This window comes from Mustelus asterias, chromosome 3 (assembly GCF_964213995.1).
Source record: "Mustelus asterias chromosome 3, sMusAst1.hap1.1, whole genome shotgun sequence".
Taxonomy (NCBI): domain Eukaryota; kingdom Metazoa; phylum Chordata; class Chondrichthyes; order Carcharhiniformes; family Triakidae; genus Mustelus; species Mustelus asterias.
This window is the reverse complement of record NC_135803.1, coordinates 45,855,969-45,869,680: the sequence shown is the minus strand read 5'-3', so window position 1 is coordinate 45,869,680 and position 13,712 is coordinate 45,855,969. Positions and strand designations below refer to the sequence as shown.

Genomic DNA, 13,712 nt, shown 5'->3' with positions numbered 1-13,712 from the left:
TGAGTGGCCTACTTCAGGTGTATGTGCACAAGTCATCACAGGAAATTCTCACAATTGTGACACACAAGGGCTTATTCCAGTACCAAAGATTGTCATTTGGAATCACACCTGCTGCTTCATCATTTCAAAGGGCAATGTATCAACTCCTGAGTTGGACTGAGCAGAGTCCAGTTCAATCTGGATGACATCCTAGTCACTAGAAGAGATGAAGAGGAACACCTTTAAAACTTGTATGTCACTCTCCAAAGATTGGAAGACTATGGTCTGAAAGTCCATAAGGACAAGTATGAGTTCTTCCAATCCTCTGTTGAGTGATTGACATGCCATGACCAAGATCTCTCCTGTATTACCCATGATGAAAATGCTGCATTCTATACTCAATCTTCTAAAACCTCCAAAAGCCAAGGAGATTGTGTGACAACAGCAACGAGCACAAGTGGAACGGCGTGAAAACAAAGCACAGAGTTTCCATCTGGGACAAGGAGGCTTGGCTCAGAATTACTCCTAAAGGGTTCCTGCTACAGTCCTTGCACAAACTGGACCTGATTCTTATACTGTCTGGACCTCAGATGACATTATCTGGAGGAGACATGCAGTCCAGTTACTATCTAAAAAAACAGGTCAGCTAAGTTTGGAACCTGTAGAGAATTCAGGTTCAGCCTTATCAAATCACGTCTTTCCTGCAACCCCTACAAAACCAGGCACCGCCGAGGAAATCAACATCTCACCTGTTCAGGCGCAGAGACAACTTCCAGTTCCCTCGTCAACGCCGGTTAAACCAACCACTGCTGACATCAGCATGAAGATAAAAACACCAGGGGTTCACTGTCAACCGTCCTGAGAGCAATGACCTCCAAACCACCTGAATTTATAATAGTGACTAACCTATTAACTATTGTTCATGTTTGAATTTGTTTTGGGATCGTTCAAATTAAGGAAATGGAAATGTTATATATTTGACCCATTTGGTTCACCAAAGGGCCCTGCTGTAGTCATGTATGCAAGGAAGTGATGCAATGTGATGCAGAGTGGGAAACAGAGAAGCAGTAGGTATGAGAGAGAACACACCATAATAAAGTTACGTTCATTTAGGGAGAGAATGCCTGGGTGGCATTCTCCAAATACACAACACCTCCTACCCAATTTTGGTTCTTTTCCCCACAAAAGCCCTGATTTCTCATATGCTCCTTCCCCATTTCTGTCTCTTCCCCTGCCCTCCACCAAGCCCTGATCTTATCCTTCCTCACTCCAAATTTCTGCTGCTTTGTCCTCTGATCAAGCTCCAATCTCTCGCTTCCTCCCTCCTGATTTCTGCTGTCTACTCCCCACCAAGCTCCAATCTCTTGCTCCCCCTGAATTTTCACTCTGTTCTCCCCTCACTAACTCCATTTTTCTACTTGGCCCAATTTCTATTCTCTTCTAATCCACCAAACCCAAATCTCTTGCTGCCTCTTTCCTTATCTATCCCCAGCTCTGGTCTCCTGCTGCAGGTTTTCTGACCTCATGGCTAAACAACCAGTCAATCTGACCATCAGCCAGGTTGGAAACAGAAGAAAAAAATTATATTGAGCTCCTCTGACCCCCAGTTGTTGGGTTTTCTCCTAGCTGCACCCCACTCTCCATTCTTCCTTGCAAATATTAGGGCCAAACATTCCACATGTACTGATGGATGGAGTACAGCTATGTGCATGTATGCTATATGTGGGGTAAAAACAGAAAATGCTGGAAATATACAGCAGGTCAGGTTACATCTGATCAGAGAGAAACAAAGTAAACGGCCTCAATTTTTCAGATGGCTTGGGCTTGGCTCCTGCCCTCTGGAGAGCAAGTGGGGAACACATCCCCACTGGTTCCAACAGGCCATATTAATATCTTTGATTGGCAGTAAATGGAACTTCCTTTCAAGTGAGGATGGAAGTCCCGCCTTGGAGAACTGCTAGACAATCAGATTAGCCAACAGCTCTCCAGCACTGCAGTGGTTGAAAGAGGCACTGAAGCACCATACCTGGGACTAAGTTTCGGGACATGGAGGCCAGATAAGTAGTAGAGGGCTCAGGGAAGAGAGCATAGGGATCTCTTGGGCAAGGGGGGGGGGGGGAGAGGGGGAGTGGTGGGGGGTCACTGGATTGTTGTTGGGGGATAGGCCAGGGGAGGGAGAGAGCTCTGGAAGTGCCGATTCCTTGAGGGTGGGTTCTCCCTGCCACCTCCGCTTGCATCACCATAAAATTGCTTCCAGGCTGTGTGGGTGTCCATGCAGTTTCATGCCCCCTGTCCTGTCTGCTTGCGGGGGGGGGGGGGGGGGGGGGGGGTGGCTTCAGGCCAGTGTTTCAATGACCTGCAACTTGTCTCACATAAATTCTTTCTTTTCAAGTGGAGTCACTTGAAGTGATCTGCTGCCATGATTTTCTCAACATTTTTCCAATAACTGGAGTAACATCTTCATTTTAAAATGTCTAGAAGTGCTTTTCGACTGAAATCTTTACCACTGCATACCGAGCAGGCTTCCCAACACTAAGAGGTGCTGTTGCCCTCCTACCCCATCTCCCATACTACTTGTGCAAGCCAACACAATTCAGGGCACTAAGTATCTTTGCCAGTCAACAGCACACGTGGACACACACACACACACAGTAAGTAAATAAATAGATTTCAATTTTATAAACTCTTAGATTATTAAGCAGTATCAAATGTTTGTGTACACTAGACATGGACACATTTTTTCAAAAAATACTCAAAGATGCTCCGATACTAACAATGTTTAGTGATATTTTATGTCTCATTAAACTGGCAACATTAATATGCTGTTAGAACTGAGAGCAGAAGGAAATAGTGAAAACTAAAGAAAGTTGTTTGCATGTAACTAGGATATTCAAAATGCATGTACTTCCTGTAATCCGAGCGAAGAGAAACAAGATCAAATCCAGTGCAGCATTCAAACTGTTACATGCAAATTTATTCAAAAGGTTACACTATTAAGGGTTTGTAGAATCTGAATAATGCACAGACAATTGTAAGTAGATTTGCTATTATTATACTGCTAAATATCCCTCTTTCATTTGTTCAGTTTCTCACATAATAAAAAGTTCTCCTTTATTTCAGCCTTTTGTGTGCTATTTAGAAGTTGAAGGACAGGCCACTTCCATTGACTCTGCAACCTGTAACCTCCTCACTGCTACCATACACCCTTCTCTGCAATTGGAACCCACAATGCCACGGCTGGAGTCAAGTACTGACATTGCTCTCAAGGTCAGCTTGGAGTCTAGATATGGTGGAATTAGGGCTAATCATGATGTGAGGTTGTGGGATTCTTGGAAGCAGTGACCTATTTATAAAATATTATGGCTTTGATATCGCTTTATTTAGTATCTATGGAACACTCTGTTCCCAGGTGCAAAGTTGAAGAAAAGGCTGTGCTAGTTTTAAGCTTGGATGGTATTTTGTTTTTATGATGTACACCATTGCTGCTGAACTAACTTTATTAACAACACATTTTCATACCACGAACACACAACTGCAAGGCATCTGAAGCCTTGTTCCAACCATCTCTAACATGTGCTGATTGTCAACTCCCAGGTCAGGTGACACAATATGCAGTATAGAGTGTACCGTATAGTATCTAATACTGGAGTCCACAATCACAATCAATTATCAGGAGAGATGGCAAGTTGAAAAGCCACCCAGATTTGTTTGTTGAAAATTAATTTTCATTAAATATATTTCAGTTCGTCATGTAGATCAAATTATATAAGTACGATGTAGGCAACACACAATGCATTTTAGCAATGGTAAATGCAGGCGTTTCTTTCCTCAGCTGTTGAGAATGACTGCATGGATCGTAACTTATAGGAGTCACTGGGCGGTAACATCCATGGAGTGGCAATCACAATCAAATTGTCACTGGAAAGTAGGACGAATGGTCAGTGAGGGGGTGGACTGGATAGTTGGGGAAGTGGGTAGGGTAGTCAGGGTGGGGAAGGCAGTCAGGGGATGGGGTATTGTCGGGGAGGGTTGGAAGGATAGTTAGGGGCTCCAGTGGATGATCGGGGTGGAGAAATGCAGGGAGTTCCATAGCAAGTCAGAGTGGGTATGGGTATGAATCTGCAATCCCTCCTTGCAAAGAAGCACTGTATTCAGATCTTACTTACAACTTTTCATTAGCTTAATTACTATTACTTCCAAGCAGCACTCCATTAATACTACACAGGAGTGATAGCCTGGATTATGTCCTCAAAACCTGGTGTGGGGATTAAATGCACTATCTTCTGACAAGTAGTTAAGGTATACTGCAGATGCAAATTGGTCCAGAAAGTCTTCATGCTTAACTTTTTGGGTCCTGCTGAGGGCAAGAACGGAGATGGACAGGAGCCAAAAAGATCAGTGTCAACTAGTATACTGGTTTTACCGTGCCTTTCCCAACACAGGCCATGTTCACCAGCGTAGGTCAATGACAGGACTGCAACCTTGCCCAATCCCTGATGCATGGGAATATCACCATCTGCAAATTTCCCTCCAAGTCACACACCATGCTGACTTCGAACTTTATGCCATTCCTCTACTGTCGCTGCGTCAAAATCCTGGAACACTCTAACAGCACTGTGGGTGTACCTACAACAAATGTACTGCAGCAGTTCAAGAAGGTGGCTCATCACACTTTCTCAAGAGTAATAGGTCTGGGCAATAAATGCTGACCTTGCCAGCAATGCATATGAATGAATGAATGAATTTTAAAAATGTGTCCAAGGACCTGAATCAAGCTTTTTCTGACAGTTTGCTCGCCGCTTTTCTTGTATTTATATATTTCGATTGAATGCCAATGAGTAAGTGTTCTGGAGTTTCACAGTGCAATCGTAGGCTGCTTCTGTAAAATCATGGCCTGGTCAAAGTGAAAGGGCCCTGGAAGCCTCATGGGTAGTAGATGTTTGCATTCATAATGATGTGCTTGGCATCACAACTAATCTTTGGTTTAGCCCTTTCTATAGCATGCTGCTTCCACTGTTCAGCGTCGATGTGGTTCTGTATTGTAGCTTCACCAGGTTTATACTTCATTTTTCGATGAATTTTCTGCTGCTGGTGGTATTAATATTCCCCAGCTGTCTTGGAATTTGAATTTGAGCCTTTTCATCATTAGCCGAGGCCTACCAGTCCAGTAACATAACCAATATGCTCCTATATCCAACTGGCATGCATCAAATCTTTCTACTTTTGGGCTATGTATTAGAAATGGTTGACTGCAAATCATATTTCCTTGATGTCCACTGGCAAACTGAATGGTCCCTTTGCAGTTTTTCCAGCCAGCAGAATGAATACAGTAATAGAATATTTTAATTTCATAACACGGTTTACAGTGGTTCCAAAATAATAGAAATCCTAGCATTTTTAACAGTTATCTCTGTTTCTTTGACTAAAGGTTTTACATGAGAAAGATACTTCATTTTAAATTTAAGACAGGCCAGATGAATCAAAATGACCTTTTCTGCTCCTGTACATTCCTGAGATGCCATGGCTCAATGTAGGAATAAAACAAAAGAGGATCTGGAGAATCTAGAACACTGATAAAGTTATGTATTTCTTTTTCATTTCATCGAAGCTGGCACAAAATAAAATAAATATTATTTACAACAAATCAAAGTTGAGCCTTTGTGAAAATTTCTTACAGACAAACTTGTCAATCATCATGCATCATCAATGCCAGGTCTTGCAAATACTTAACTCAGGCAAGTAACCCATGTAAGCTTGTTTTATTGTTAAACAAGTATGCTGTTGAGAAATACATAACAATTAATGGCTTTTAATTTTAAAATTTAATAACCTTTAAATGTCAGCCAATCAATATTCATTACCTTGGCATTTACCACTATTCATTTATTTAGGGCGGCACGGTAACACAGTGGTTAGCACTGCTGCTTCACAGCTCCAGGGACCTGGGTTCGATTCCCGGCTTGGGTCACTGTCTGTGTGGAGTTTGCACATTCTCCTCGTGTCTGCGTGGGTTTCCTCCGGGTGCTCCGGTTTCCTCCCACAGTCCAAAGATGTGCGGGTTAGGTTGATTGGCTATGCTAAAATTGCCCTTAGTGTCCTGAGATGCGTAGGTTAGAGGGATTAGTGGGTAAATATGTAGGGATATGGGGGTCGGGCCTGGGTGGGATTGTGGTCGGTGCAGACTCGATGGGCCGAATGGCCTCTTTCTGTGCTGTAGGTTTTCTATGATTTCTATGATTAACCAATGCAGCTACCTCAGATCTTCTCTTAATTCAAATTTGTAAAAGAAAGCTGGGTTTTGTTACCTTGAAAAATGTATGTCAAGGAACTAGATGAATCCTTAAACTCCTTACAAAGGAACTGTCTAGGATATTATCTCTCAACATAAATCTAGGGCTGAATGATGTCCAACTCGGCTGAATTATCTTCCAAAAAAAAATTTGGATCAAAATGAATTCACTTTACTAACCTTCAATTATATTACTTTCAAGCTGCTGAATGAATAAATTAACTCTTTCTTGCCCAATCATCAATGAAGAAGCCAGACCACAAGTTATGCACTAAGAGCTTTGTATTGGTCACAAATCTCAACTTAAAGTTTGATACAAAGGTATCTAATCGGCATAAATATAACCAGAGTTACCAAGCAGTTGAGCAGCAAATTATTAGTGGATATAATTATTCAATTAAACATTCAGCATTTTATTAACTGTAGTAGTGACCAGAATCTGAGGTTACAAAGTGACCTTACTTTCAGAATAATTCCTTTGATATATGCATTGAAGGTCTTGTGGTGCAATGAACCAAAGTTTTGGGTTTGAGTCCCACTCCAGCACCTGATGGCCATGGAAGATATGTTCATAATGTGGCCAAAACAGGTGATTATTAACCTGTAAATCCTTCCAATATGCTTATGGCACGCAGTCGGATGGAGAGTGTTTCCTGGTCAACCATGTTTAATGCAAGCTACAGCCTCTGGCAACAGGCTGGCAACCTATTCCAGGCAAAAACAAAACTAGCTATGGAAACCAATAGAAGCACATGTTTTGTCTGTCTCATGTGGAAACTTCTAAGTCTAAGTCTTTAATATCTGACAAGTTGACAGCTTTGAATAGCATACCTCAAATGGCTCAAAAGTACACACGTGACGAACAATATTCAGAGCTTGTACAGCTCGCATTGATGGGAGACATGATTAGATCAATTTCCTTCCATGATACACAGACATTAACTTCTGAAGTGTTGAGTTGAAGAACCCCCTCAGGACAGGGTTATTATTTGCACTTGGAAATTGATTTGGACTGAAATCATCTGCACTGGGTCACTTGTCAGCATCCTCAATTACAGATTGCTCACAATTAGCTGGGATTCATACTTTTCCCTGTAATGGGCTATGTTGCAACTTTGTTTTAGTTTCTAGCTTCTGACACTCTGTCCCTAAAGGTACCTTGTACTGGTAAGGGTGGGGGTGTCTTATATTTGCTAGATAAAAGTTTTTATAGAAGAAGAACTGAAGAATAAACTTCTGATTAAGACAGAAAAACTAAGGAATGTTACATCAATGAGACACAGGGAACTTTGCTTCTGAATGATCCATGTGTCAGAACATCTTTTTTTGGATCAGTCATTCCCAAAGAGTTTGTACTGAGCATGGATCTTCAGATAAATGTAACATTACATTTATAAACCTCTCCCCCCACCATCTCTTTACCTTACAACCTTTTTAAAATACATGGATCCACGCAAATATGAGGGATCATGACCTGATTATAACTCAATGAAAGCATCTTCTTTGGATCTGAGCCAGGGATAATGAATTCACTACTTAATGGCTTAAAAACCTGTACTCAATATTTTGAAGCCTGTATTCACTCTCCAGCACTTAGTTCAATAAAATCCTATATAGCAGGGACATCCTCAGGCTGTTTACAGATCGTATCACTTTGGAACCTTAAAGGCAACTCTTTGGGCAATTGTTCCTAAATTGCTTAATTGAATTAGCTAAATTACTATCTTACTGTTCTATTTGCATTGCTTATGTTGCATTTTTAGCTATTTCAAATACTTTTAGTGTAGAAACAACTTTTAATTATCAGTGGTAGACCTTTTGCATCTGCTTAAACAATCAAAACAATTTGTTTTAGATTACCTCGAGATAGTTACCATAAATAGCAATGAGTTATTTCTTTCTGAAGCGGACACTTGCATATGAGAACGCCTTATGTATTTTGAACCCACTATACACAGGGAAGTATGGACACCCTCTCAGGAAGAAGCTAGACAAAACAATTTAAAAATGTAGTGCTGACAAACTATAAATTCAAAATGTGCAGAGATGCATGATGCGAAACAAGAGAGCATGGAGCATTATTAATATACACCAGAAATATAATAAAACCCACAAGTCAACCATTATTGGAAAATACTAAATTATAGAATGCTCTGGACATTGACTGGTGTCCAATGCATTCATCATAGATGGACAGAAATATGATGACTTTTGAGGCACTCTGAAATTCTTTTGCAGTCTAAATACATTTGAGGTACAACACTCGTCGAGATTTTTGCCATGATGAATACCCTCTCCTTCTCCAGGTTCATGTCTGAAAGGGGATTTGATTTGATTTGATTTATTATTGTCACATGTATTAGCATATTGTGAAAAGTATTGTTTCTTGCATGCTATACAGACAAAGCATACTATTCATAGAGAAGGAAACGAGAGAGTGCAGAGTGTAGTGTTACAGTCATAGCTAGGGTGTAGAGAAAGATCAACTTAATGCAAGGTACGTTTATTCAAAAGTCTGACGGCAGCAGGGAAGAAGCTGTTCTTGAGTTGGTTGATACGTGACCTCAGACTTTTGTATCTTTTTCCCAACGGAAGAAGGTGGAAGAGAGAATGTCCAGGGTGCGTGGGGTCCTTACTTATGCTGGCTGCTTTGCCAAGGCAGCGGGAAGTGTAGACAGAGTCAATGGATGGGAGGCTGGTTTGCATGATGGATTGGGCTACATGCACGACCTTTTGTAGTTCCTTGCGGTCTTCGGCAGAGCAGGAGACATACCAAGCTGTGATACAACCAGAAAAAATGCACCCTCAGTCTGAAGGGAGCCTTATGACAGAGCGAAGCCCCCCCCTCCCCCTCCCCCATCCTGATAATTGAGTCTCAGTGGGAAAATGCCCTTCAGTAATCATTGAGTGGCCACATTGATAGGGACATGAGTGGGCTTTCTGTCCAAAGCCCTGTCCACTTCACTGTAAAATCTCATCTGGGTCAGAGCAGATGGGATCCCAGAGGGATCCTCAGAACCCGCCGGGGGAGGGAGCATAAAATTTTGGTCCACCTCAAGATTTATTTGATGTTAAAGCCACTTGTGTCCTGCCCTCCCATTTTTGACATTAGAAATCCATTGACAAGATTACTGCCCTGTAATGACTCTTGCACATCCTGTATTTTTCAATGATATTGCCATGTTTTAAGTTAGGTTGCAAAAGAAATGGAATAGGAAACTCGTTAAAATGGGGTTAATAACTGAGGTTTGAGTCTGTCAATTTTGTGTTTACTCTGAGTTTGCTGACGGGCATCAGTGGAGGGGTATGCTGGTCTTTGGCACAGGTTTTCATTAAAACATTCATTTAAGACATGTGCTTTTTGTCCTGGCTTTTCCAAGATATTGTGCCATTGCTGCCAAGCCAGCACTTTGCACCCTTAAAGCAAAGCAGAACAAAGCACAGCCATCAGGATGTTTTTTATAATTGTCTAACCTAACCTTTTAAATAAATCAGCCTTCACTGTTATTGCACTATATTTCTGTTTGTTTCTTTTAATTGGATCAATTTTCATATTCCTGTTCTGTTTAACTTTAATATACCTTTTAAGACACTTTGCATGACACAGGCTGTTCCTCCCTGCCCTCTGGACATGAGCACAATCCTGTCTCATCTCAGTTTTATATATAACAGAAAATGACTAATTTCAAACTTTGTTGCCAGGAGGAAATGCAAAAGTCGCTTAAGGGAATTGTGCATGTACGCATATGCTCCTTCCCAGGAAATCCTGCACCTTCTGCACCACCAGCACATGATACAATTTTGTAGGCTGTGCACTAGACCACATCACTGAAGGAACACTAAAAAACTTGGCAAAGTGCCTATAGTGTACTGGAAGTGAAATGTGCTGTCACAAACATACCAGCAATATTGATGCACTCAAAAGTGAAATTTCAACCTCTAAACAGCATTTCTGTAATTATTCATTGACTTTGACTATGTTTATCTCTTCCCCTTGGGAGAATAGCTGTTGCTTTGTAATATTGAATGCTTCCATGGCATGGATTCAGGTGAAGGATGAAGTTAACTTCTTATAGCTCAAAATATATAGTTCCCTTCTGAGTTATTCATTTGTAGAGTTTTATTTTAATGCCTTAATTACCAAAACTGGGGTCAAGAGAAATCAGTAGCAAGACTCTCCACTGATTGGAGACATACATAGCACAAAGGAAGATGGTTGTGGTTATTGGAGGTCAGCCATCTCAGTGCCAGGATATCACTGTAAGAGTTCCTCAGGGTAGTGTCCTAGCCAAATCATTTATGACTGTTTCATCAGTGATCTTCCCTCCATCATAAAATCAGAAACGGGGATGTTTGCAGATGACTGCTTGGGCAACAAATGTTAGCCTAGAGAGCAATTCCCAGTGAATGAATTTAAAAAACTGAACAATAAGCTCAAACCAAAACTCTTGTGAATGCTGGAAATCTGAACTAAAAATCGAAAATGCTGGAAATACTCAGCAGTTTTGGCAGCATCTGTGAAGAGAGAAACAAAGTTAATGGGCTGGAGCTTCCACAACCCTCCCCCTCCCCCACAGTGTATCTCACTGCGCAGAGGTGGCCCACAATTGGCCAGAAGATCCCACTGCTGTCATGGGATTTCCTGTTTGATGCACCCCCCCCCCCCCTTTTATTTATTTTGCCTTGCATTTGTACCATGTTATTTTTGTCATTTTTCTTTTACAGGTACACAATACAATACACAAATGACAAAATTACAATCCAAGCTATACTTGCATAATTGGCTGGACCCAATATTAATGAATCTGATAAGTTGCCAGCACAAAATATCCTCCCTTTGGGAATCTGTCAATCTGGGGCAGGAGTTTCAGAGAGATGACCAATTTTAAAGGACTTCAAAGAGTCCAGGTGGAAGCACTAAGAGACAAAGGGAGCAGCAGCTTTTAGTGGCAGGGAAATCTTTTGCACCACCTAGAATTGGATGGAGATTAAGCATGTTTTCATGCTTAAAAGTCACAACTGCAGTAAAATCTGCCTAAACATCCCCTAATGGCAGCTCCTTAAATTATGTTTAAAGTCATCACCTTATAATTTTGACCACTTTCTAAGTGCAAGAGCAATATATCTTCAGCAGCAATATAGATTTGAAAATAGTACTGCAGAGATTATGATCCCATTTGTATTCATTAATGAGACTCTGGCTGGTTTCTAACTCGAGCTTTGACCACCAGGATTGAACTTCAATATGAAAACTGGTACGGGTGGACAACAAGCAAATCAGTACTTCAATTCTGCTCACAATTTTATATCCTTGATTGCCATGTTTTTAGATACAACCACAATGGTGGGGACATAAAATCACCCTTATGGTGTCTATTCTCTTAAAAATTCTAATGTATAAATCAATTTCAATTTAGATGGAAAATATAAATTAAATAACACCAATTTACAGAGAACTAGAAAAGAAAATGTTCCTTAAACCAGTGATTTCACTTTGAATGGACATTGATATAAATTTTGATCAAGCAAATGCAAACTTCAGGTTAAATTGATTCTCGGGTTTTCATCTCACATTGTAATAAGTACATCTGCAAATTTAATAATAAAGCACAATCACATTTTCTGGTTGGAATAAAGTTACTAATATTTTGATGTGTAAGGGATGGAATGTAAAATGACCAATTGTGTCAAAACTTCTCAAATCTAATCAGACTAATAAAATGCAGTGTATATAAAATCCCATCATTTATTGGTTTTTAACTGCAATCCATAAAGCATTTTTCTGTTTCTGTACCAGTAACAGGACTACACTCACCCATCTGTACAGCACTACTTGTGGCCTCCAGGCAATGTGTCATTGTTTTGCTGAAAGGGCCCCATATCATCAAATTGTTCCTCACTTCTTCCCTAAGCACTGCCAGTTCAATCCTTATTCCCTGAAGGAAAATGGTTGCCTGCTCCATGACGTGTTCTTGCTGCTTTGTTCTTTCTCTGTGAAATATGATATTGATTCAGTTCAAGGATAGAATTCCCTCTGTTGAATTACTTTGACCAGATTTTAATGCGGTGCTTAGTCCCTTTCATGTAACCTGAATGCAGTCAAATAATCAATCTGAAAGAATTTAGCATTCTCCTCAACAAAACCTAAATTGGAGGTTACACAAAATAGAAATGTTGTCTGCATCAGAATAATGAAAGACCATTCATGAACCTAGATGCTTACTTTGACTTAGCTAGGGAAACTGCTGTCTTTAATTATTTGTACTGATGCTATAGCATGCAACGTGTCACCTGCTTTGTTTAATCCCCTTTATCCAATGTAAAACTAAAGAATCTGCAATCCTGTTTGGAACATTCAAAAGGTTCCAAAACAGTTGTTAAACATCTGCTGCCTTTTTCCTGTCATGCTATCCTGATTCCTTAGTAAATACAAAACCTTTTCATTTCACATGCCATGTATTCTTTTCAAGTAGCACAATGACAACATGTGTTTCAGTGCCTTTTCCTTTTCAAGTTTTTAGTAATAATGTGATTTTATTGGTATCCTTACCTGAAAACTTGTGATTGATTCTGAGCTACTACTAGCTGACCCTCAATGTCTTTCACTTTCAAAAACATGCCCTCCAATTCTTTTTGCTTAGTTGCAAGTTGTAAAGTCAAGAAATTTAAACTGAAAAATAAGTGAGAAATGTAATTAAGATTGAGAACAAAAGAAAATTTTGATCAAACTATCTCCTTTTTTCATTAAATTTATCAAACAAATATATAATTACTCTACTGGTATTAAAGCAAACATTTTTAAACATGTTTACTTGCTAAGTTTCTGATAACTTTAATTCACTTTAAGGGGTGTAGCATTAAGCAGAAATGGTAGTACTCCTGACTAGTGTTATACCAAATTCCTTGTATCATCCCGAACTGTTGGTCGTCTCTGCTTACACAACTCTCGCCTATGGCTCCTAGATGTGCATTTTAGTAGCCACAATAGGGAAACCGCATTAGATCGTAGGCTAAACTAAGTGAGGGTAGTTGACAGATTTGTATCCTGTATGTTAAAGAGGCACCCATCTCATTGCATAAGTATGTGTCAAAATGGGTGGACTGAGCAGATATCCTAACTCCCTCGGTTAAGAAAGCATTGTAGTGAGCCTTTGTGGAAAGCTCAGCTTTTCGGTATGGTTGCATCGGGGACTGCAAAAATCAGCTGCAGTCTTATCCATTGGCTAACTTCATCTTGCCACAGATAGGGGAAGGTGCAGAGACATTGAGACAAAATCTGCACAAATTTCTGTCACTTAAATCAACCTCATGCACATTTACCGCATTTCCATTTTCTTCTCAAAAATCCTCCATACTGTTATATATTTGTTCCTTTTGGCTCACCGTAGAGCCTTGCTGTAGTAACGTATGCAAGGAAGTGATGCAATGAGAGACATAGAACATA

General features: G+C 40.3%; 1 protein-coding gene across 1 annotated transcript in view; it reads right to left on the bottom strand.

Annotated features, from left to right (window-relative positions):
- lekr1 (Leucine-, glutamate- and lysine-rich protein 1) overlaps nucleotides 1-13,712 on the bottom strand; it is a 154,980-nt gene that overhangs the window by 65,110 nt on the left and 76,158 nt on the right. The window contains exons 4-5 of the mRNA XM_078202251.1: nucleotides 12,819-12,938; nucleotides 12,084-12,259 (exon numbers count right to left, since the gene is read on the bottom strand). Coding sequence (XP_078058377.1) covers nucleotides 12,084-12,259; nucleotides 12,819-12,938 — 296 coding nt within the window. The remainder of the gene's footprint in view (nucleotides 1-12,083; nucleotides 12,260-12,818; nucleotides 12,939-13,712) is intronic.